Genomic DNA, 22,958 nt, shown 5'->3' with positions numbered 1-22,958 from the left:
CCGGACCCACCTGATCCCGTCATCCTCCACCCAGTACCTCTACCCTCCCCCTACCCTGCTTCCTCCCTTCTCCCTTCTTTCTTCTTCTTCCTTTCTTCTTCCCTTCTTTCTTCCCTTCTTTCTTCTTTCATTACAAAGATGACTTTCCTTATATCAATGTACCATTGACCCAACTGCAATGTAACACGCCCGGACCCGGATGCACCGGGCAACTTCCCATGCACCGGATGCTCCTAGGATCTCTCGCAGAGATACCTGGATGGGCATGGCTGTGTCTGTAGATGATGTGGTGCCTCCCACATGGCCTCAACTGCATGTATATAAACATAGCCTAAGTGGGAACTGAGAAGTATCCTTCTTCTCACATTTCCCACTTCAGCCTGAGTGGCCAGGGATGTCTGTCTGCATTGGGCCTGCTGCCATGCATGCCTGCATCACACCCTACTGGGCCCTCAGCACTGGGCGATACACCCAGATGCTCTCGACCCTGGGTTGGTCCCTGACACTGAGTGCTCCAGAGTATGGAGAGCATGGAGAGAATCAGGAGGAGATTGGCTGGTCCAGGAACAGCTCACACTTCTACATTTCCTCTGGAGTTAGCCAGGTACTCCAAGGCACTCCCAGGAGGGCATGGAGCATTGCTTTGTGCACAAACATATTGTCAAAGACTGGATTTGGAATGAGTGAGAACAGCTCAGTGTTTCAGAGGGCTGTGGCCTCAGCGACTCAGCCAGGAGCACTGTGCCCACTAACATGTCAGTGCCCTAATTTACAGACTGGGAGTCTTCTGGAAAGGAGGGATAATGTCAGAGACCAGGTTGAGATGAAGGAGTGTCTCCATGGCAGAGGGCTTCGGCCTCAGCAACTTATGCCAGGAGCACTGTGCCAAGTAACACGTCCGTGCCCTAACTTACTAAACTGGCAACCAGAACTGAAGGGGGGTAAACTCTAGTCGATTTTATTACTGAGGTGTAACCTATGTACAAGTTGAGTATATATATAGTTACAACGAGGGCAGGCCCGCAAATGGTGGAGCCGAGCAGAGCGGAGCTAACGGGGTTAGACATTAGTCGATTGAATATTACTGACAAGTTGGGTTACGGGTTTAATGGAATGGTAGGCGTTAACCCAGAAACGGAAAGGAGGGATAGGCCTGAAGGTGGGCTTGCAGGGCAAGCGAGTGTATTGCCCAGCGGAGGTGGGAGTGCGCTAGTGGACATCGGAGCTGTCCGGAAGCCTTCAGGGCTCCATACTTAGGGAGGCGTAGGTAATAAATTGAAAGGAGGGGGTGGTGACCATCGAGGGGTACCGAGGAGATTGTGGAATACAGGAGCTCCGAGGTTAGTGAAGAAGGAGCGGAGGTAGACCGGAGGGATCAGAGGGAGTGGAAGTCGATGGCCGGGGATGGATATGACAGATAACTTTGGTTGATTTTCTAACTAGGGTACAGTTTTTCACCCCCCCAATGAGACCGATTTCACTAATCCACACCTCAGAGTTGCAAAACATCATTAAAAATTTCATTAAAATTGTAGAGTAACAAGAATGTGAATACCTGCCAACATGACCCAAAATTATGAACATGTTCTGTTGTGAAGTACATGTGTGAGAAGGCCTCCCAAATACCCTCAATGATATTGTGTGACATCATGTGACATTGTACAGCCATGGGCATCCGGGTGTCCCCATGGGGGATCCCGAGAGCATCCACTGCATGCGCACATGCTGGGCACAGCGGGAAGCCGTCCGGGGTGTGTGGGCCGGATGGGTCAATAGTACATTGATACAAAGGAAGGAGGTCCGTGTAGAATGAAGGAAATAAACAAGAAAAGGAAGATGAGAGGAATGAGATAAAGAAAGGAGAAGAAAGAGAGAAAGGAAAGGGGAAGAGAGGGAGGAAGGAGGAGGGAGAGGGATGGACAGCGGGGAGCGGGTGTGGTGTGGCCGGGTGGGTCCGGGTGGACCCAGGTTAGGCCAGTGTGCCCTGACAGGCCGCGCTGCTGGGTGGGTATGGGAATTTGGTCTGTGGGGACTGGGAATGTGTCTGGGAAAATGGGAAAAAATCATGGAAGGGTAGGAATAGTATATGAGGACGTGTATGATGTGGTTTGTGAAGTGGGGATGTGCTGGGATGGGGGAATTGCAATATTCAGTTTGTTTGTGCAGTACCAGCTGTGCCTGTCAAAAAACCTGTCGGTTATGGAAGAGGGGGTAAATGCGTGAGTCCGAATGCAGGCAGGGCTCAACTAGAGGGGGGTCCGAGGGCTCCAGTAGTGAACCGAAGCTTCTCAGGGAGCCCGGTTCTGCTGGATGGTACAAGAGGCTCTAAGGAGGACGCGGCCTCAGCGACTCGGAGGGAGCGCTGTGCCTCCGTTACGTCTCTGTTAGTCCTTGTATTTCTTATGTCTGAGGTGTCTTGTAGAACAGGGACAGGAATCACTCAGAGGGACTTTGGGTGGCATTTTAGTCGAGATTAGAACTGAGGAACTCCAGGTTCTAATCTACATGTATTTATTTAAAGGAGGATGGGGAGGACTTTAGTCAAAGCCCAAAATGACAAAATGGGGAAAACACCGAAAGGTACCGAATGATACCGAGAGGTACCGAAAGGTTCCGAACGATATCTAAAACGGGGAACCGAGGTGTCAGGCCAAGGAGGGCGGAGTTGGAGGCCGGAAAATGAATGGGGAAGACAAATGGATAAAGGGGGTTAGCCGACTGAATGGTAGTAAGAAGGTAGTCGTGCTAAGAATGGGAGATGACTAATAAGTGATAACGTGAGGGAGATCACCGAAGGATGCGGGTAGCTCCGAAAGCGGAGTTGCGTATCCGAAGGATGTTGGGTGACTCAAATAAATGAAATGGGTGGAGGAAGGGTTTAAGGGCATGTCACGGGATGTCGGAGGTCCGTCAGGATATCGGAGCAAATCCAGGATCTCCGAATGTTCCAACTCAGGACCGAGGTTCCGGGATGGGAGTGGCCAAGGTTCGGTGTGCCGCAACCAGACCAGAGCTGAGACAGTCAGGAGGGAAGGTGACTTGGAGAGTGGGGAGGCAAGGTGTAGGGGATGGTGAAGTTGTTAGGAAGGTGTGATGTGGTGGGAGTACGCGGGGTCGGGATTCCGGGATATGACAGTGCCCACCTACAACAGACACTCCTCCCACAAAAGTGGTTCTGCCAAGATCATAACATTGTCCTTTACCTCCTACCATCCCACTGTACCCATGCCCTTCAGCCCCTGGATGTAGTGTTATTCTCACTGCTGAAGAATGCATGGGCAAAAGCAGTTCTGAATGCAGAGTTTATTGGTCAGAATGTCATGAAGGATAATTTCCTCCAAATCTATGGAGAAGCTCACCTGCAAGCCCCCACAGTGGAGAACATTTGCAAGTCATTTGAAAAGACCGGAATATGGTCACTGTAGGAGAAATAATATTTGGAGAATAAAACAATGATGTATCAGAATAGTCAACAATCAGCCAACAAGTTCAAATGTTTAACAGATCTCATGATCTTTATGAGACTGGATGCACATTAGAAACTCATTGTAATTATCCGCACCCATGTAGCATACAAGCATGCCTAGAACCTGGCATAGGTGTAGGGAAATATAATATTCAAAGAATATATCCCTACAACAAGAAAATAGCACATAGATGGCAGAATAAGAGGGAACAATGGAAAGGAAATGTGAATATCTCGGGAACCAAAAAGCCTTTGACTGTAATCTTTTTACCATCTAAAAGGACTGTTTCTTAACTCTATCTACGGTTTTGTTTCATTCTAAAAGCTTCAAAACTGACGAAGATATAGCTCAAATGGCGAAACACCTTATAATTCAGATATATTTATTTGCTAATTCTTACAAAAAAGTAATGTGACTCAAGGGAAATATATTGACGCCCGGAAGTCTGGCGGACCGAATACCATATGGCAGAGTATTCCCCGGCGCAGACAGACACTTTTTGATCACATCAGAAGAGGAGAAAATGCTAAAAAACTGGATCTTGTATATTTTCCCATGATTCATCAAAACTTTTTGATTTTAAGCTCAAATAAATCGGAACAAAGGAATGGTTGATGATCTGAATCTCGGATCATAAGCATGAAGTGAAAAGTCCACGGAACTTTTAATTAATTGGGAAGGCTCTAGAACATTGGTAATGATGCAGCTCCACAAAAAGGGGGTGAATTAGAGAACAGTCTAGAAAGTTCCTTTATAGCTGAGTCATTTCTAAAGATAAGCGTTCGTAATTAAGGCGGTGTAAAGCATAGCTTTATCACTGCAAGGCCCTGCTAAGATCAGCCCGAAAGACAAAGAACTGAATTACTTATTGCTGAGTCATGTCCTAAGTCCATTATTAAGCTTGCACAGCCCAAGTGCCCATATCATTCTAGAACTATTGTTAGACACTGGTCTGGGGTTGGCACCGAAGGTCACCGTTAGTGGGCCACTATAGGCCGCAATGGCTGTGATGCCGTGAACAAGGCCCGAGGGTAGGGCATTTGGCCTCAGCGACTCTAAAGGAGCGCTGTGCCCCCTAGCTGTCTCTTGGCCCTCATTTCAGACTTACTGGGGTTGCCTTGCTGGGGTCAGGACTTGGGGGTCGTGGTCAAATCGATATTAGAGCTAAGGTACAATAAAGTATCATACAGGATATATATAGGGAGAAAGAATGAATAGAAGCGGACCCGGGCCGAAGGCTGAAGGGTCCAGAAGCAAACATGAGTAAGGAGCGGGGTTGGCCGCATAGCGGCCGGCAATGACTGAGGGTCAAAACAAACAATAATAGATAAATAAAGGAAGGAGCATAGGGCCGCAATAGCGGTGATGGTATCGTAGCGGTGCTGGACTCGGAGTTGGGCCAGAGTCAGGCATGGGAATGGTAGCGGCCCTGTAGGGACCAAGTGGGTGGGGTAGAGGAGTCACACTGGGCATGGTGCCGGAGGTGGACTTGGGGCAGGAAGGTTGGAGGGGAGTGAGCAGGGAGTCCTCAGGGAGGATAGGGCTGAGGTCAGGGCTTGCGCTCATGCTCGCATAGCGGGAATGGGCTCGGGCAGCATTGGGATGGGTGGCTAACGGGCTGGAATGCACGGCTGTGACAACTATCTATAATACAAATGTAGCACATGTAACTAGTGTGAGGCGTGGGAGTAGAGAGATCTCTGAAAAGCATAAAAGGCCACCGCTTCTGCCCCCTCTCAAACCTCAGGTAGAAATATAAGTTAAATTCTCCTCACCAGTGGTTGGTTCATTTGCTCCAAAAGATAAAAGCAAATATTAGTTGTTAGCTAATATAAAACTAACACATCACTCTAAGCGTGAGTTAGGGTCAGTTAGACACAGCTGAAAAAAAGTGTCATAGTGAGAATTAGTGAGAATTTGGTGGAGGGACTTCTTAATTGAATAATCTCTCAGTAATATTTAGTTATCACACCACAGGAGAAAAGTGAGCAATCCTGAACCTGCTAGATAACTAGCATGCACTCTAAGCAATAGAAAGAGCAGTTTGGTCACTCCTGTATTGAGTAACATTTATTGTGGAATTATTTTATTAGTAGTTTTTCTTCAGTAAATTATCAGGAAAATCATGTCCTACTGAAAAGTGGTATTTTTAGGTGTAATATTGACTAGAAATTATAGTAAAGTCAATATAGAATTTTATCCATAGACGATCTACTGTATATGTCAGGTGAGATCATTGGGGGGTGTTTATTGTTGTTTATACAGTGAACAATTATATATTTGGCAACCAAAACATGGTCAGTAAGCAAATCAGCACAAACTCTAATATCGTTATTGGACGTAGGAAACTGGTTACATAAGGTGATCCAGCTCCACTCCTTCACCACTTAACCCAAATGTCATCACCACAAAGATGATGCTCCCTAGTACAGTCACATCATTGGACACATCAGCAGCAGTACCACTTACACTTTCATCACCAATCAAGAAGGGGATGGAACTGCTTCATAGTGCACAGGAAAGAGAACATTGTTGCAGGGACAAGTCTGTGCATGGTAAAAAAATCAGATTCTGCAGGATTTGCCCACCAACATGCACTACATATCCGCTGATGCTCCTGATGCTCATTCTATCACTATCCAACACTCCATACACTCACTCCTTATTTTTCCATATTTTCCCCATCATTCCCAACAACCCCAAGCAAAATTCCCATGCCCAACCACACTGCCAATTTCACCCCTCTCCAGACCTCCATACCCACACATACAACCCAGCCATTTTTCTACCCATTAGTGATGCTCTGCCTTCCTACTTCACCCATGGAGCATTTCCCAGAATGGCAACCCCATACTCAGATGGTTCAGCCTGGAGTAGAGTCTCACATGGTCTTGACAGCACCTGTCAATGGCCACATCTCAAGAACTACTGCACCAAATGGGACGAATAAGGGCTCGTTGGAAAGCTGGAGACGAGGAGGTTGCTGACGGGAGGATAGGCGGGCGCTGTGGCGAAGTGTTGCGGAGTTAACTTTCACAATTCCCATTTCGTTCGGACCTGTTATCATATATTCCCCATTCATTCATATTTCTTTTATTGTTTCTTTGTTCCCAATTGGATATTCATTATTTACGGTTGCCTAATGGCCCGTTTACATTCCCCCATTCCATTCATTCCATTTCCAACTCATATAAAATAGATAATAGCTTGTACATAACAAGTTAATACTGAATAGACCCGTGAAGGACTAAAGAAAAGTTACATCCAAGTGGCAAAGATGCCATCCACGACTCTAACGTCTCCCCTGAGTTAGTTGCTAACATCTGAGATCTCTTTCCTCATAACCCTCAGCCTTGACATCCAAGAGAGATGTAGGTGAGTGTTGAGTTGAGGCTCTAACAGACCCACTAGTGCCCCAGGACCCAAAAACCCAAGCCTCCATCACACCTGCAGACACTACCGCCCTCCCCCCTTTCTCTGTCTCAAGTCTAGATGATGTAATGGGTCTATCCAACTAGACTCACAACTCAGGTCTGGGGGGGTAGGTCTCTCTCTATCTAGTCAGGGTAGGTATGGGTCCTTTGAGTACGGTGCTGATACTCTGTCTAACCTCTAACTAACTGTACAGTTGTCACGGAAGAGTCTGATACAAATATAAAAGGAAAGTCACATGCGTGAATGAATGAAAATGGTAAGGAAAATAAAGAACAAGTCATATCTCCTCAACCACTCCACCAAATCCGACGATCTTGGACTCGTCAGAACCACTTCTACCACCTCTACAACTCCTATTATTACCCCGACTCACCAATCCTAATCCCTGATGCAGTAAAGGGTGAAGTGTGCAATGAGGCTTGCTTTAGCCTGCACGGACCTGTCCCCACAACAACAATAGTGTCAGGGCACAGCCCTTGACCCCACTCACCCTCAGACACCCTCACCCTTTCCCTAACCACCCTCTCCCCACATTTCCCCATTCCCCCTATCCTTCCCCCCACTGTTTCACACAATGATGCACATGCGCGAACCCGTGGGAACATTCTGGGCAAGCAGCTCGCCCAGAACTTTCCCACAGGTCACACCCGTTATGGAAAGTCGGCAGCAAGCGGGAACTGTATAGTTCCTAGGGTCCTTTTGTGTCGGCCTCACAGGGGGCTGAGAAGCTTACCCTTCTTCTCAGCTTATTCCCTGTGAAGGCTGAGGCTAGTCCCCTCAGCAACTTCGAGGAGTTAGCAGCTGGGGAGAGCACCCCAGCTTCCACACCCAACCTCACCCTCCAGCCACTCCCAGCTGGGGTCCGGATCCTGACAGGTAGACCCATTACAACGTCTACACCATGAGAGCACACAACCTGTCCCAATGGTTGATGACAATGGAACATCAACTATGTGAGAGCCATCTCAAGGGCCAGCAACCCCCCAGTCCTGACTTGTCCCTGGCTGCATCTGGAATTGCCCTGGCACAGAGAACACAGATCAGCTACCACACATGTGTCAGATTGATCCAGATTTGGACACACCAGGTGTGGCCCTCAGCCCTGAAGATGTATTCACAGAGTTCATCTCTCACTCAACAATGTCAGCATTGCTCAGCCCTACTCGACTACCAAACCAGGTGTTATGGAAATGGGCTTAGATTCTTATAGACCATGCACACAGGTAAGACACTTTCTCAATTCTCTTCACTTTGTTCTTTGTCAAACCCCATGCCAAGCTTTCCCACTGGGTTTTGGTGCTGGCTGGGGGATTTGTTGAGTTTCAAGGGACTTCCCTTGACCATTGTGACTTTTATATTAGATAGTTAGAAGTTGTCATATCCTGGAATCCCGACCCCACACTCTCCCACCTCATCACACCTTCCTAACAACTTCATCATCCCCTACACCATAACTCTCCACTCCCCAAGTCACCTTCCTCCCCAACTGTCTCAGCTCCAGCCTGGTTTGCAGCACACCTCACCTTGGCCACTCCCATCCTGGAAGCTCGGTCCCAAGTCGGAACATTCAGAGACTCCAGATTTGCTCTGACCTCCCTGTCATATCCATACAATCCTGACCTCTGCTCCGGGCTCCCAGAACTCCGAAACTGACTCTGGAGCCCTACTTCCCTTCCATCACCTTCTCCTTGCCGACTCCCAAGATGTTACGGGGATGGGGGAAATTCCCCATTCCTGTCAGGGCTCGGTCCTCGATCGGGGACAGCCTGACCTCAGTCCTAAGTGTGCGCGGTGTCCCGGGTGGTTGGGCGCTAGACCCTGTCCTCAGCTCCTCAAACTCACTGAAGGGACTAAGCGGGGATTGAGTTGTCATGTATTACAGAGGGTAACTACAACTTGCCTAAGCGGGGATTGAGTTGAGAAGAAGGGTAAGTTTCCCTATTCCCCGCTTGGCTACTATAAAAAGGAAGTGTACTGTACAGTTCATAACGTGACTCCGGGTAGAAGCCGAGCATGTTCCCGCGACTCGGAAAAGGTGTCACATGGGTTAAGGCGAGTTGCTTGCCTTAACCCATGTGATTTTTCCCGCGGGCTCACATGCGGGCTGAAGTTGTGAGAGGTATGTAGGGATGGGGAGGTCTGGGAAGTGGGGGAAGTCTGGGAAGGTGGTTCTGGGGTGTGGTTGGGTGCCCTGACAGCGGGGTCAGGGGTCGATCCCTGACAATTCCTCGATCCGTTCTTATAGTGGGAAGGCGAGAGTCATGTCTAGTTTGTACCATAACTGGAAGTGTAATCGATGAGTGATCCCAGTCTGACCTGGGAGTGGGCGATCGAATTCCCATCGATCGCGATGGGTGATGTAGTGAGCTATTAAGGGATTGATGATTGATAGTCGGAGATATCAGGACAGATGGGTCAGCCATGGATACTTGGCGCTCCTCAATGGAGCATACCGTGTGCGAGGTCGCGACTGGTGAGATGGGTGAGAGCTTCGCGTAGTTGCCATCGGGTACTTGGCGTTCGCAGTGCGAACGTACCGGTAGCGGTGAAGGAGCGGAGCTGGATCACCTTATGTAACCAGTTTCCTACGTCCAATAACGATATTAGAGTTTGTGCTGATTTGCGTACTGACCGTGTTTTGGTTGCCAAATATATGATTGTTCACTGTCTAAACAACAATAAACACCCCCCAACGATCTCACCTGATGTATAGATCGTCTACGGATAAAATTCTATATTGACTTTACTATGATTTCTAGTCAATATTACACCTATATTTACCACTTTTCAGTAGGATGTGATTTTCCTGATAATTTACTGAAGGAAAACTGCTAATAAAATAATTCCGCAATAAATGTTACTCAATACAGGAGTGACCAAACTGCTCTTTCTATCGCTTAGAGTGCGTGCTAGTTATCTAGCAGGTTCAGGATCGCTCACTTTTCTCCTGTGGTGTGATAACCAAGTATTGCTGAGAGATTATTCAATTAAGAAGTCCCTCCACCAAATTCTCACTAATTCTCACTATGACACTTTTGTTCAGCTGTGTCTAACTGACCCTAACTCACGCTTAGAGTGACGTGTTAGTTTTATATTAGCTAACAACTAATATTTGCTTTTATCTTTTGGAGCAAACGAACCAACCACTGGTGAGGAGAATTAAACTTTTATTTCTACCTGAGGTTTGAGAGGGGGCAGAAGCGGTGGCCTTTTATGCTTTTCAGAGGCCTCTCTACTCCCACGCCTCGCACTAGTTACATGTGCTACATTTGTATTATAGATAGTTCTAGAATGATATAGGGGCTTGGGCTGTGTAAGCTTAATAATGGACTTAGGACATGACTCAGCAATAAGTAATTCATTTCTTTGTCTTTTGGGCCGATCTCAGCGGGATCTTGTAGCGCTGAAGCTATGCTCTACACCGCCTTAATTACGAACGGTTATCTTTAGAAATGACTCGGCTATAAAGGAACTTTCTAGACTGTTCTCTAATTGACCCCTTTTTGTGAAGCCACATCATTACTAATGTTCTAGAGCCTTCCCAATTAATTAACTGATCCGCGGACTTCTGAATCACTTCATGCTTATGATCCGAGATCCAGATCATCAATCATTCCTTTGTTCCGATTTATTTGGGCTTAAAATCAAAAAGTTTTGATGAATCATGGGAAAATATACAAGATCCGGTTTTTTAGCATTTTCTCCTCTTCTGATGCGATCAAAAACTGTCCGCCCGCGCCGGGGAATACTCTATCATATGGTATTCGGTCCGCCAGACTCCCGGGCGCCAATATATTTCCCTTGAGTCACATTACCTTTTGTAAGAATTAGCAAATAAATATATATGAATTATAAGGTGTTTCGCCGTTTGAGCGATATCTCCGTCAGTTTTGAAGCTTTTAGAATGAAACAAAATCGTGGATAAAGTTAAGAAACAGTCCTTCCAGATGGTAAAAAGATTACAGTCAAAAGTTTACTGGTTCCCGAGATATTTACATTTCTTTCCCAATGTTCCTTCTTATTCTGCCGTCTATGTGCTATTTTCTTGTTGTAGGGATATATTCTTTGAATATTACACCTATGTCAAGTTCTAGGCATGATTGTAGTAGATTAAATCTCATACTACATGGGTGTAGATATTTTATAATGATCTTCTAATGTCTGTCCAGTCTCATAAAGATCATGAGATCTGTTAAACGTCTGAACTTGTCACCTGTTCGTTGACTATTCTGATAGATCATTGTTTTATTCTTTGAATATTATTTCTCCTACAGCGGGTTGATATCATAGGCGTGCAATGAGGGCTGATTATTAGGGCCTTCGGTGACTTGGCGTTCCCAAAGGGAACGTACCGTTGGCGGGGACATATGATGACTGGCAAAGGAAGAAACAGACGGTGGATGGGTGGCTACTTGGCGTTCGCGTAGCGAACGTGCTGGCATCGAGGGTAAGTGGGCCTCATAGTGTTCACGATCACCATGATCGTGATGGGACGTCGTATGTTGAGTACTGGGGGGAGAGCGGAGTGATGAAGACCCATAGGGTACAGGTTCAATAGGACGATACACACGTTGAGAGTCTTCGACTCTCGACTTCGAGTTCTCGCGGCGAGGGCCGTTAGAGGACTCGATATAACCAGACTTATAAGACATATTGAGAGTTGTACAGTCACACAGGTTCAGTTGAGTCACAGGGAGGGTTGTTACAGAAGACGGTACACGAGACAGTTGTAGAGCAGTTGTTAGTTAGCGGGAACCGCCTTTGGCGGTTTCCATACATGACGCGTGACTATCTACAAATGGTAAGGTCACGGGAAATCCCGCGAAACACAAACAACCTCGGCCAGCACCAAAACCCCAATGGGGAAAGCTTTGCACAAGGGGGGGGAAAGGGGTAGAACGGGTAAGGAGGATAGGGTAGCGGGATAGAGGACAGAAAGGAGAAAGAGGGGAGGAGCGATAGAGAGGGGAAGTCTTTGACCATGCGACGGATATGGTCGTTGGAGACTCCGTATCTGTAACACAAGAGGTTATCCCACCTCCGGCTCCAACACCACCTTCAGTCTGACTCTGGAACATTCCAGGTCTGACCTCAACCTCGACACCTTCCAGACGAGTACGCAACACCTATGCTCCCGACTCCAGACCTCCACTCTGGAATCCCATTCATGTCTCCGTCTCTGGTCTTAGCTCCAACCTCGGACTTTGACCCACCTCCGCTTATACCCATTGTATTGGTTAGCTCATTCCATTTAATTATGTTTGCCAATATTCCGGAGTTTAACTTCCGAGTTCGGACTTTCCGGACTTATGTTGGACCTTGCAACTATTGCATTGCTCCATTCAATTCCGCTATACTCCCTCATTCCTATTTGGGCTGCTGCTTCTTTTCTATTCAGTCAGCTGGCCATTCCCCACTCCCATCCTCCCTCCTTCCTCCTTGGGCCTTGGCCCTTCACTCCTCCTTTGGGAAACACCATTGAGTCAAACCCTTGACCCTCGGTGTTGTCCCTCCTTTCAGCTCCCTTTTTCTCCTTTCGGAGTACCCTCGCTCCTTTTGATTCCGGACCCCTCCTTATATACAATGTACATAGTAACTTGTAACCTCAGTCCGAAATCGACCTGAAATGCCCCCAAGAGACTTTCCCTCTGCTAGATCTGAAATTAGGGACCCCTAGGACAACCAGCAATGGCACAGCACTCCACCTGAGTCGCTGAGGCCGAGGTCCTTCCACACTAAGTCTCCGATTCCACTCCGGAGTCATCTGAATCTGCCCGTTCTAACACTCCCAACAGATCTCTGACATCCCATGACATACCTCTAAACCATTCCCCCTTCCATTTCATTTATTGGAGTCACCCAACATCCTTCGGATACATAACTCCACCTTTGGAGCTACCTGCATCCTCCAGTGATCCCACTCACATCATCACAAATTAGTCACCTTCCATTTATAGTATGACTGTTGTCTTCTTTCCATTCAGTTGGCTAACTTCCTCTTACCCATTTCTCGTTCCCATTCATCCCCCAGCCTTTTACTCTGCCCTTCTCGACCCAACACCTCAGTCCCCTGTTAAGGATATCGTTCGGGACCTTTCGGTACCTTTCGGTATCATTTGGCACCTTTCGGTGTTTTCCATTATCACTCAGACTTTGACTAAAGTCCTTCCCCTTCCTCCATATATAAATACTTGTAGATTAGAACCTGTTGTATGCCAGTTCTAATCTCAACTAAAAGTTACCCCAAGTCCCCCTATGAGTGAATCCCAACCTCTTCCTACAAGATACCTCAGACACATGAAATATAAGGACTAACTGAGACGTAACGGAGGCACAGCGCTCCCTCCAAGTCGCTGAGGCCACATCCTTCTTAGAGCCTCTTGTACCACCCAGCAGACCTGGGCTTCCTGGAGAAGCTTTGGTCCACTACCGGAGCTCTCAGATCCCCTCTAATTGAGCCCCACCTGCATTCAGACTCACGCACTTTCCCCTTCGTTCGGGGTTCTTGACAGAAGTCAGATGATATGTATGGCAAATGCTGAGATTGTCAGGGGACGACTCCCAGGTCCCCATGACCCTCCCCTATGGTCCACAGCCTCTGGTGTAACCAGCCCTATCCAGGGCACAACCTACTGTGGGTAAGAAGATGAGAAGGAAGCTAACTTCTCATCTTCCCACAGTGGCCACCATATCAGGAAAACTTCCGGGGATACCCGGAAGTCACATGAACCGGGCCCAGAGCATGCGGCACGTGGAGTGTGTGCGCATGCAGGAAGCATGGCAGGTGGATGTGGGTCCGGATGTGGGTCCGGGTCTGGGCTAGTCAGGGTGTGTGCCCTGACAGAGATGTCTTTCCTTATCAAATACATAATCCCCAAAACCTTGTACCACAATTGTAACTGCCACCCTTGTGCCACCACTGTGAACCTTCCCTGCAACATCTGAATCGATGTCTACATCGATATTCCTACAATCTGTGAGAAAACCTCAATGGCCTGGTGAGTGCTCAGACACCAGACCTCACTCTTCCTGCTCCCACCCCCACTGGGTGGTTGAGCTCCTGTCTGCTGTGAACATGTGAGTTGGACATAGTGGGGAGTCGCCTGAAGTGCCCAGGCCAGGCATGTCATAAGCACACTGCAGGTGGGTCAATGGTACATTGATACAGAGAAAGGTCATCCATGTAGAATAAAGAGAAAATAAAGAGAAAGTGAAATAAATGAAGAGGAAGTGAAATGGGGAGAGAAAGAAAGAGGAAGGGGGGAGGAGGTAGGAGAGGACTGGGTGGTGGGGTACCAGGTGAAGTGGGGCCGGGTGGGGCTGGGTCAGGCAGGTGCGCCCTGACAAGACAGTAACTAGCCAACTAACTAATAACTGGTAGAAGTGGATCAAAGATGATAGAAGATCAGAAGCGGAAAAGAAGAAGAACCTGATGGGGATACAGGCCATGTGGCGCTGCGCCACTTATGCTAGCGACCTGAAGATGTGCCCTGACAGAAGGGGGGATAACTCTAGTTGATTTTATCACTAGGTGTCATGGCCATGCATTCCGGCCGGTTCCCCACCCATCCCGATGCCACCCAAGCCCATTACCGCTATGCAAGCATGAGCGCAAGCCCCGACCTCAGCCCTACCCTCCATGAGGACTCCCTGCTCACTCCCCCGCTTGCCCCTAGGCTCCCCTACACTTGGCCGACTCCCCCACTGCTGCACCAACCTCCCCACCCTGAGTCTGCCTCCAGCACCGTGCCCAGCGCGACTCCCCTACCCTGCCCACTTGGCCCCTACAGGGCCACTATCATCCCCGCACCCGACTCCAGCCCAACTCCGAGTCCAGTGCCGCTACGATACCATCGCTGCTATCGCGGCCCTATGCACTTTCCTTTATTTATCTGTTATTGTTTGTTTTGACCCTCGGTCATTGCCGGCTGCTATGCGGCCAACCCCGCTCCTTATTCTTGTTTGCTTCCAGACCCTTCGGCCTCCAGCCCGGGTCCGCTTCCATTCATTTCTTCCTCCTATATATATCCTGTATGATACTTTATTGTACCTTAGCTCTAATATCAATGTGACCACGACCCCTAAGTCCTGACCCCAACAAGGCAACCCCAGTGAGTCTGAAATATGGTGTAACGGGTCTATCGATCTAGACTTGTGACCCAGGTCTGGGGGGTAGGTCTCTCTCTATCTCTCAGGTAGGATGGTCCTTGGGAGTACGGTGCTGATAACCCTCTCTACCTCTAACTAACCATCTGTACAGTTGTCATGGAAGAGTCCAATACAAATATAAAAGGAAAGTCACATGCGTGAATGAATGAAAATAGTAAGGAAATAAAGAAAAAGTCATATCTCCTCAACCACTCCACCAAATCCGACGATCTTAGACTCGTCAGAACCACATCCACAGTCTCTACAACTCCTACTATTACCACGACTCACCAATCCTAGTCCCTGATGCAGTAGGGGGTGAAATGTGTGATAAGGGTTGGTTTGACCTGCATGGACTTGTCCCCACAACAACGGGGTTAGTGGAATGGTGGGCTATTATAACCCAGAAATGGAAAGGAGGGATAGGCCCAAAGGTACACTTGCAGGGCAAGCAAGTGAATTGCCCAGCAGGGGTGGGAGTGTGCTAGCAGACATCGGAGCTGTCCGGAAGCCTTCAGGGTTCCATACTTAGGGAGGTGTAGGTAATATATTGAATTAAGGGGGTGGTGACCATCGAGGGAGTCAGAGGTGATTGTGGAATACGGGGGCTCCGAGGTTAGTGACAAAGGAGCAGAGGTAGTCTGGAAGGATCAGAGGTAGTGGAGGACAATGGCCGTAGATGGATATGACACTGGGCTGAAGGCCAAAGGGTCCGGAAGCAAAAGGGAACAAAGAGCAGGGTTGGCTGCACAGCGGCTGGCAATGACCAAGGGTCAAAACAAACAATAACAGATAAATATGCAAAGGAGTGTAGGGCCACAATAGCAATGGTAGCAGTGCCGGACTCGGAGTTGGGCCGGAGTCAGGCATGGGGATGATAGTGGCCCAGTGAGGGCCAAGTGGGCAGGTAGAAGGAGTCACGCTGGGCACAGTGCCAGAGGCAGACTCGGGGTGGGAAGGCTGGTGTGGCTGGAGGGGAGTCAGCCAGGTGCAGGGGAGCCTAGGGGCAAGCAGGGGGTGAGCAGGGGGTCCTCAAGGAGAATAGGGATGAGTGTCAGGGACGGCTCGAGGAAGGCAGGGGTAGCGGCGTGACGCTCGGCGCTAGCGGCCTGGGCAGCGGCGGGGCGGTGAGACCGTATAGTGGATAGCCCTTACTCGGGCTTATGTCCCTGTGTGGCTTCTTAGGCTAAAGCGAGAAATGTATTGTTATTAGGGTGGGAAGCCAGACTAAACTAGGGTACTTGCCTGAAGCAGGAAATGAGAAGAAGGTTACTTCTTCGGTCCTGCTTCAGCTTAGTTTATATACATGTGTGAATGGGTCACATGGGGTTGCCACATCACCCTCGGACGAAGCCGGGTTACTGCGGGTGGTTCCGCAGTCGATCCCGAGTGTTGGAGGGGAAGTACAAGTGCAAGTGCACAGCGCATCCGGCGTTGTGGTGCCCCTACGGGGTGCTCAGCATTGGATGCATCCGTGCTACAAGGGTAGGAAAGAAAGAGAGGTCATCTGTATAAAGATAGAAAAAGAGAAGAAGGAAAGAAGAGAGAATGAGGGAATGAGACAAAAGGGAAAGGAGGTGGCGGCGGCGGCGGCGGCGGCAGCGTGCCCTGACAATGAGGGTCGGAGCTCGTGCTCACACTCACACAGCAGGACAGGCTCAGGCGGCATCAGGATGGGTGGGAACGGGCCGGAATGCACAGCCATGACACTGTGCACACTGAGTTTGCAATCCAGCAGACTGGAGTTCAATTCCCAGTATGTCCAACTTTTAGGTTTCCCTAAAAGACCACATGTACAAATTCCAACAGCAGACAGCTGGGTTACTGCTGAAATATTGTGTGTGCTCATCAAGTTAGGCATAGTGATGATTAGATCCTTGGCTGTGGGTTTGAGGTGTTTGCACACTATATGCATGTGCAGCCTCTATGATAATAGAGCGGTGAATAATATCCTTTTTTGGTGGTGCCATTGGGACACGGTGATTTTTTTCCTAAATCGCAAATCACATGTTTTGCCTAATTCCCACTACTCCGTAGCGGGTCCTACATTTTTTTCTCCCAAACTCAATTGTCCTATGCACAGGGTCCTGTATGACCCCCAAACCCAGGGTCCATTCTCTGCCCCATACAGTTCTATTCCGCTTGCTGCATGGCTGCAGTGTAAATTACGTGGTCCTGAACTTATCAGAGTATGCGGTGGATTTACAGAGCGAGAGTGAATCTCGGGCTTCATCAGTAACGTTGAGAGTGAACATGCATGCGAGGTAAGAGTAGCGGGATCTGCCGCTTTAGGCGGCGTTCCCCAGTTATATATCCATCAAGATTTGACGCGCAAATTTTTTTGACGGTTGCTGTAATTTGCGCAATCACAGCGAAATTGCAGATAAACTTCGGAAATTTTGCAAGACGACTGGGTAGGAGTCTGGCTTCAACCATGAGCTGTATTTTGGGCCGTTTGCGGCGTTAGAATTCATTCATTCAGAACCCTTCATTTGCTAAAATTTATTCATATCATGTTAACGACGGAACTTTGTCCTCCGTCCTCATCTATACAGGGAGAATACATCACGGGTGAGGATATCCATGCACGAAACGGAATTTTGGTTCGATTAAAGGCGTTCACCACGCCCGATAATGCTGACCTGTGCACGTACGATCCAGATCAGTTGCACCACCCATCACCACACTATATCAACCATACCTTGAAACCGATCTTGCGCAGCTCTTCCCCGTTCACGACAAGTCTGCCGTCAAATACAAAGGCTGGTTTCTTCATCTGACTGAACACCCCAGCCCAGTCAATCTGTTTGAATTCGGGCCATTCAGTCGCAATCACTACGGCCTCTACATTCTGCGTCGCTTCAGTGACAGAATGCGTGATGTTAATGTGCTTCTGAACTGATGGGATTCACGTAACCTAAGGTTCGAATCATATTCACGTATCAATCACACACTTACTGTCTGCGAGCTTCAGAGACGGAGATGCTTCCTGCAAGTCCATCCAGATTTGAGACTCCTCGACCTTGCGAAAACAATCTGTGGGTGGTACACCGATGTATCGAATGAATCATTCCACAACTCACCTTTGGATCGTAGATGTTAACGTGTGCATTCTCAGACAAGAAATCTCGTATAAGTGTGATGGCGGCTGACTCCCGAGTGTCTCCAGTATCGGCTTTGAAAGCAAACCCGAGCACCGCAATGCGCTGTTAACGCATCAGAAGGACAGCTTGCCACCTAAACCAAAGCGTGAACACATTACCTTTCCAGTGATGGTATTAAAGAGGGTATCCACCACGCGCTTCGAGAAACGACGCTTCTGGTATTCGTTCATCTCAACGACCTGACGCCAGTACACGGCAACTTCTGTCAGATGAAGTGATTCGCTCAGATAAACCAAGTTAAGGATGTCTTTTTGGAAGCAGCTTCCACCGAACCCAACGGATGCACGCAGGAACTTTGGTCCAACACGACTGTCTTTGCCAACTGCATGTGCGACCTCGTCAATATTGGCACCAGTAGCCTCGCAAATGGCAGACAATGCATTGATAGAAGAAATCCTTTGAGCAAGCATCGCATTGGCGGCCTATAATAAATAGTCAATCAATCAAGGAAACATGTCTGCATCCCGCAATCCTGAACGAACTAGCTTCGATAACTCAGAAGACCATAGGCCAACGGTCAAGATTCGGGATTTGGGGACCCAGTGAGCATAGATCCCGGCAAGCGACTCACACGCACTCAGACCCTCGGGAGACTGGAGTGAGCCAATAAGCACCCGGTCGGGGTTCAATAGATCCTGAATAGCAGTTCCTTCAGCCAAAAACTCGGGGTTGGAGAGAATGTCGAATCGGCAGTCAGGCTTGGAATTCGCTTCGAGGATTGTTCGCATGGACTCTGCCGTCCGGCAAGGAACGGTGGACTTTTCTACGACAATCTTAGAGGAAGTGGAGACGCGGGCAATTTGACGGGTTGCTAATTCCACGTAACTGAAGGGCGCATCTGTCAAAAGGACTTTCCAGACGCTGCAGAAACAAACTCACTTGAGGTCGGCAGCAAAGCCGGCCCCAACACCAGACTTCTTGGTTGGGGTGTTGACACTCACAAAGATCAACTCGGCCTCGAGAATAGCTTTGTCAACATCCGTGGAGAAAAACAGGTTTCGACCGCGGGCCTGACGGACAACGTCCTCAAGACCAGGCTCATAGATAGGGAGACAAAAATCGGTGGAGTTCCACGCGTCGATGCGAGCTTGGTTGAAATCCACGATCGTGACTTGAATATGAGGACACTTTAAGGCAATTACAGAACAGGTGGGTCCGCCAACATATCCAGCTACACGTAAGATAGTATATAAAAACAATAAACGCGAGACTCAAGCGCAAACACGAAGTGATGGCAATACCTCCTGTAACCACGAACGGCGAGGATCATGAATGAAGTAAGCTTGGGCAATACCATAAACTAGGCGGACGACGCGCCCACTGACCGAGACAGCAGATTTTAGTAATTTTGAGGGGCGCCATGGTGCTGTGTCAGTAGCAATTAAGAGAAGGGGGACTCGCTGGGAGGTTCTTGGCAATTATTTATGTAAGAAGCGACGATGAGTTTGCTTCCGACCAAAAAAGTGGCCCGATCAACAAATCGAGCGAGCCCGTCAACGGTTGCTCTCGTGGGGATGATCTCGTTGATCAAGACTGGGACCATGCAATTATGTAGAGTACTCTCTGAACAATTGTATCATGCATGTTAATAGTCACAGATTATTAACACATGCATTCTAGGATGAAACATACACCAAGATGTGTGTACAATTAATTTAAAATCAAAAGGTACAGCCATAAAAGAACCACCCAACAGATAAGAGAAACGTACCCAACACAACAGATGTGCAGCATGCTTTGGAAGCTCAGGCCAATCCGAAATGGTGTCATTGACGAAGCCAGAACAAGACTTTTTTATCCTCGCAACACCGGAATTAATGAGGGTGACCTCACCTGAACTACACATTGAATATTTGACAGCATATTACGTGGAATTCAGATCAAATCCCATTTATACTGGGACTTTTGAATCGTACGCACCGACCATTCATTGCAGTTTAACCCGACGACTTGCGAATCAGAGGATGAATAATTAACAGCTTGAAAACAGGACTAGCGGTACTTGCCATGGAATCTGGCGCAGTCCCTGGGGACATTGGTGATGAAGTCGGGGTAACATCGGCGCGATCATCAGAACGCACGACAGGTACCGAAGTTATTGAAACCTCTGGACCCCCGCCACTGATAGACCATTGGAAACAATCCGGATGCTCTGTCTCTGCAAGTTTGTGATCGGTAATAGGGTACAAGGCATTGCTCTTGACAGGAACGAGTCCAGCAGGAGGAACACCGTTCAGGGAGATGGGTGAAAGGGAAGGTCCCCCGGAAGACAGGCCAGTGGGTTGGTCTTGATAACTCGTATCTGCGTATAACCTAAGCACAAGATAACGGAAGCTGAGGACGCTCCTACTGTGCAGCGAGCCCGGTGGATAATGGTGAAAATACAAATTTTCAACTTCGCTTAGCGTTTGACGGGTCTGTATGAAGAACTAGCATCAACTTCCTTTGGTCAACCCAATATAGCACTCACCCACCCATGATCAACCTTCAGCCGAGCGTACTGCAGCCTCATCCGAAGCTCATGACTCCACTGATTGCCGTTTGTCAGTAGCAAGCAAAGCGGATGCCCAAAAATGAATTACAATCCGTAAACGTTCGCTCACATCAGCGTCGCTCCCAGATAGTAGTCGAGAGGGTTCCCGGTTGTTCACGGACGCCATGTGTGAGTAAGCACACTGCGTGGTTACGGTGTGGCCAATGCCAGGAGCGAACTGGATTTATGGCAGGCAATGATTCTGAATCTACAAACACACACACGTGACGGTGTCCACGCAACCTCCACTGCCTCTCAACCACAAGGTAGCTACGCCACAATGGTAGGGTTGACCAACTTACGTCCCACCGTTTTAGGCTTATATCTGGTTGCTAACGATATTTACTCAGTCAACCCCTTCCCGTCGACGACTGATCCGGGACTTCAAAAAACTCTCGTCCGATCCACCTCAGGGAATATCAGGCGCCCCTTGCAATGACAACCTCATGCTATGGAACGCAGTGATATTCGGACCAGGTAGCCTTTTCTAACGCTAGGTCTAACTTAGCGTACGACTCGCTCATGATTCAGCTCAGTGGACACTCCTTTCGAGGATGGAACCTTTAAGTTGCTTTTGACGTTCGACGAATCCTATCCCAACAAACCCCCCACCGTTAAATTTCTGTCAAAAATGTTCCATCCGAACGTTTATGCGAATGGAGAACTTTGTCTCGATATCCTTCAGAATCGCTGGTCGCCTACCTACGACGTGGCCGCGATACTAACTAGCATCCAAAGTTTGCTTCATGACCCCAATCCCAATAGGTATAGTTGGTTGTTGGTTGTTGGTTGGTTTTGGCATAAATGGCTCATTGAGCACTTGCAGCCCAGCCAATGCAGAAGCAGCACAGTTGTACCGCGAAAATATGAAGGAATACGTGAGACGAGTGAAGGCGACGGTAGAAGAGTCATGGCTGGATGCTGGGGAGGTGGTGGATGACGATGAAGGGACTGTTGAAGGACAGTCCTGAACATCTTTTCGCAATTTTCTGACACTAATATCGGAGGAGGGATAGCTTTCCAACTTCTCCAAGCCCCTTGGAGTCAATGGGGTATTCAAGCTTAAATGTTGTTTTTAACTCAATCCAACGATCGCAGACTTGTTTGTCACGTACGTATAATACGATCCCACAGCGCCTTAGCTCTATGAACATTGAGCGACCTGGGGTTTAAGTACAAGATTGAGTAACCACTGGTGAAGAAGGGGAAGGTGGCGGGTAACGCAAGATGCAAGCAAAGTCGAGCAAAGAACAGAGAGAGGTTACAAACGGATAGGAAAGAACCGAAAAATGAAAAAGAGTAAAGACTACCACTGAACTCGTAAATATACGGGATCCTACCCACCAAAGGTAACCGAAGGTCACAACACAGTAAGACCGAATACTTACATTCGGAATTGAAAGGTCGGACTATTACTTAACAAAAACAAAAAGTCAGAAAAGACGAAAAAGAAAATAAGACTGAGATAAAAGGAAAATGCAAAGATGGCATTGAAGCCGAAGGCATTGAAACCAAAGGCACGGAGGCCGAAACGTCCAACAGGACGCAAACAAAGAAAAGAATACAACGTACCGATACAAAAGGACAGCCAAAACAACCCTAGAAACAACCGAGATATGATAAGAAAAACAAACTGAGCATACACCAGAATCAGCATTTGAAAGGCGATAAGTATATATGCCGTACGCGAGGTCAAAAGAGTTTCCGGTGTGCGGCGGACAGGATGAAACCAAAATGCTAGAACCCGAGGCACACGTACCTCCATTACATAAATCCCAAAATTTCACCACTAGAAATGGCTGCTGCGCCGCCCCGACATTGCCTGTGCCCAGACTTTGCATCCACATATGGTTCCTATCCCATAACATAAATGATTGAATATTTATTCTGTGATAATTACTCGATCGCGAACTCAGCTCCATGTCAGTGAACTATGTATTCAACAATGTACCTAGATTGCAAACTATCGTACATGACATCGTTAGTAGATCAGAATGTCGCTCTCACTTCAGCATCACATCAGTGAAGTAAGGGTGGCGTAAGATGAACAAAATGCGGGATGTTATGTTTGAGCATTGAGGTCCAAGTGCATAGTGCACAAGGCCAAAGCAATCAAAGTGTGCACCAAAGCGTGCAAGGCGTGGCAATTGAACGAAGAAGAATAAAAGAATATAATATTCTGTCCACACCACCTTGATCCCATAGTGGCTG

At 48.1% G+C, this 22,958-nt stretch overlaps 2 protein-coding genes across 2 annotated transcripts; one reads left to right on the top strand and one right to left on the bottom strand.

Moving 5' to 3' along the window:
- Positions 1–17,659: 17,659 nt before the first annotated feature.
- On the bottom strand, positions 17,660–19,576 carry EI90DRAFT_2978655 (UDP-glucose dehydrogenase; the record flags this gene model as incomplete). Its single annotated transcript, XM_039055946.1, has 8 exons — positions 17,660–17,692; positions 17,752–17,948; positions 18,009–18,072; positions 18,134–18,256; positions 18,313–18,636; positions 18,697–19,039; positions 19,094–19,385; positions 19,528–19,576. The coding sequence occupies 8 exons, from the start codon at positions 19,574–19,576 to the stop codon at positions 17,660–17,662; spliced, it is 1,425 nt and encodes a 474-aa protein (XP_038909941.1).
- On the top strand, positions 19,575–21,718 carry EI90DRAFT_3147262 (uncharacterized protein; the record flags this gene model as incomplete). Its single annotated transcript, XM_039065513.1, has 4 exons — positions 19,575–19,577; positions 21,098–21,224; positions 21,284–21,512; positions 21,574–21,718. The coding sequence occupies 4 exons, from the start codon at positions 19,575–19,577 to the stop codon at positions 21,716–21,718; spliced, it is 504 nt and encodes a 167-aa protein (XP_038909940.1).
- Positions 21,719–22,958: the final 1,240 nt, after the last annotated feature.

This window comes from Cantharellus anzutake, assembly GCF_015039405.1.
Source record: "Cantharellus anzutake strain C23 chromosome Unknown EI90scaffold_93, whole genome shotgun sequence".
NCBI lineage: Eukaryota > Fungi > Basidiomycota > Agaricomycetes > Cantharellales > Hydnaceae > Cantharellus > Cantharellus anzutake.
Note: the sequence above shows the minus strand (reverse complement) of the source record. Positions and strands in the feature narration are given on the sequence as shown.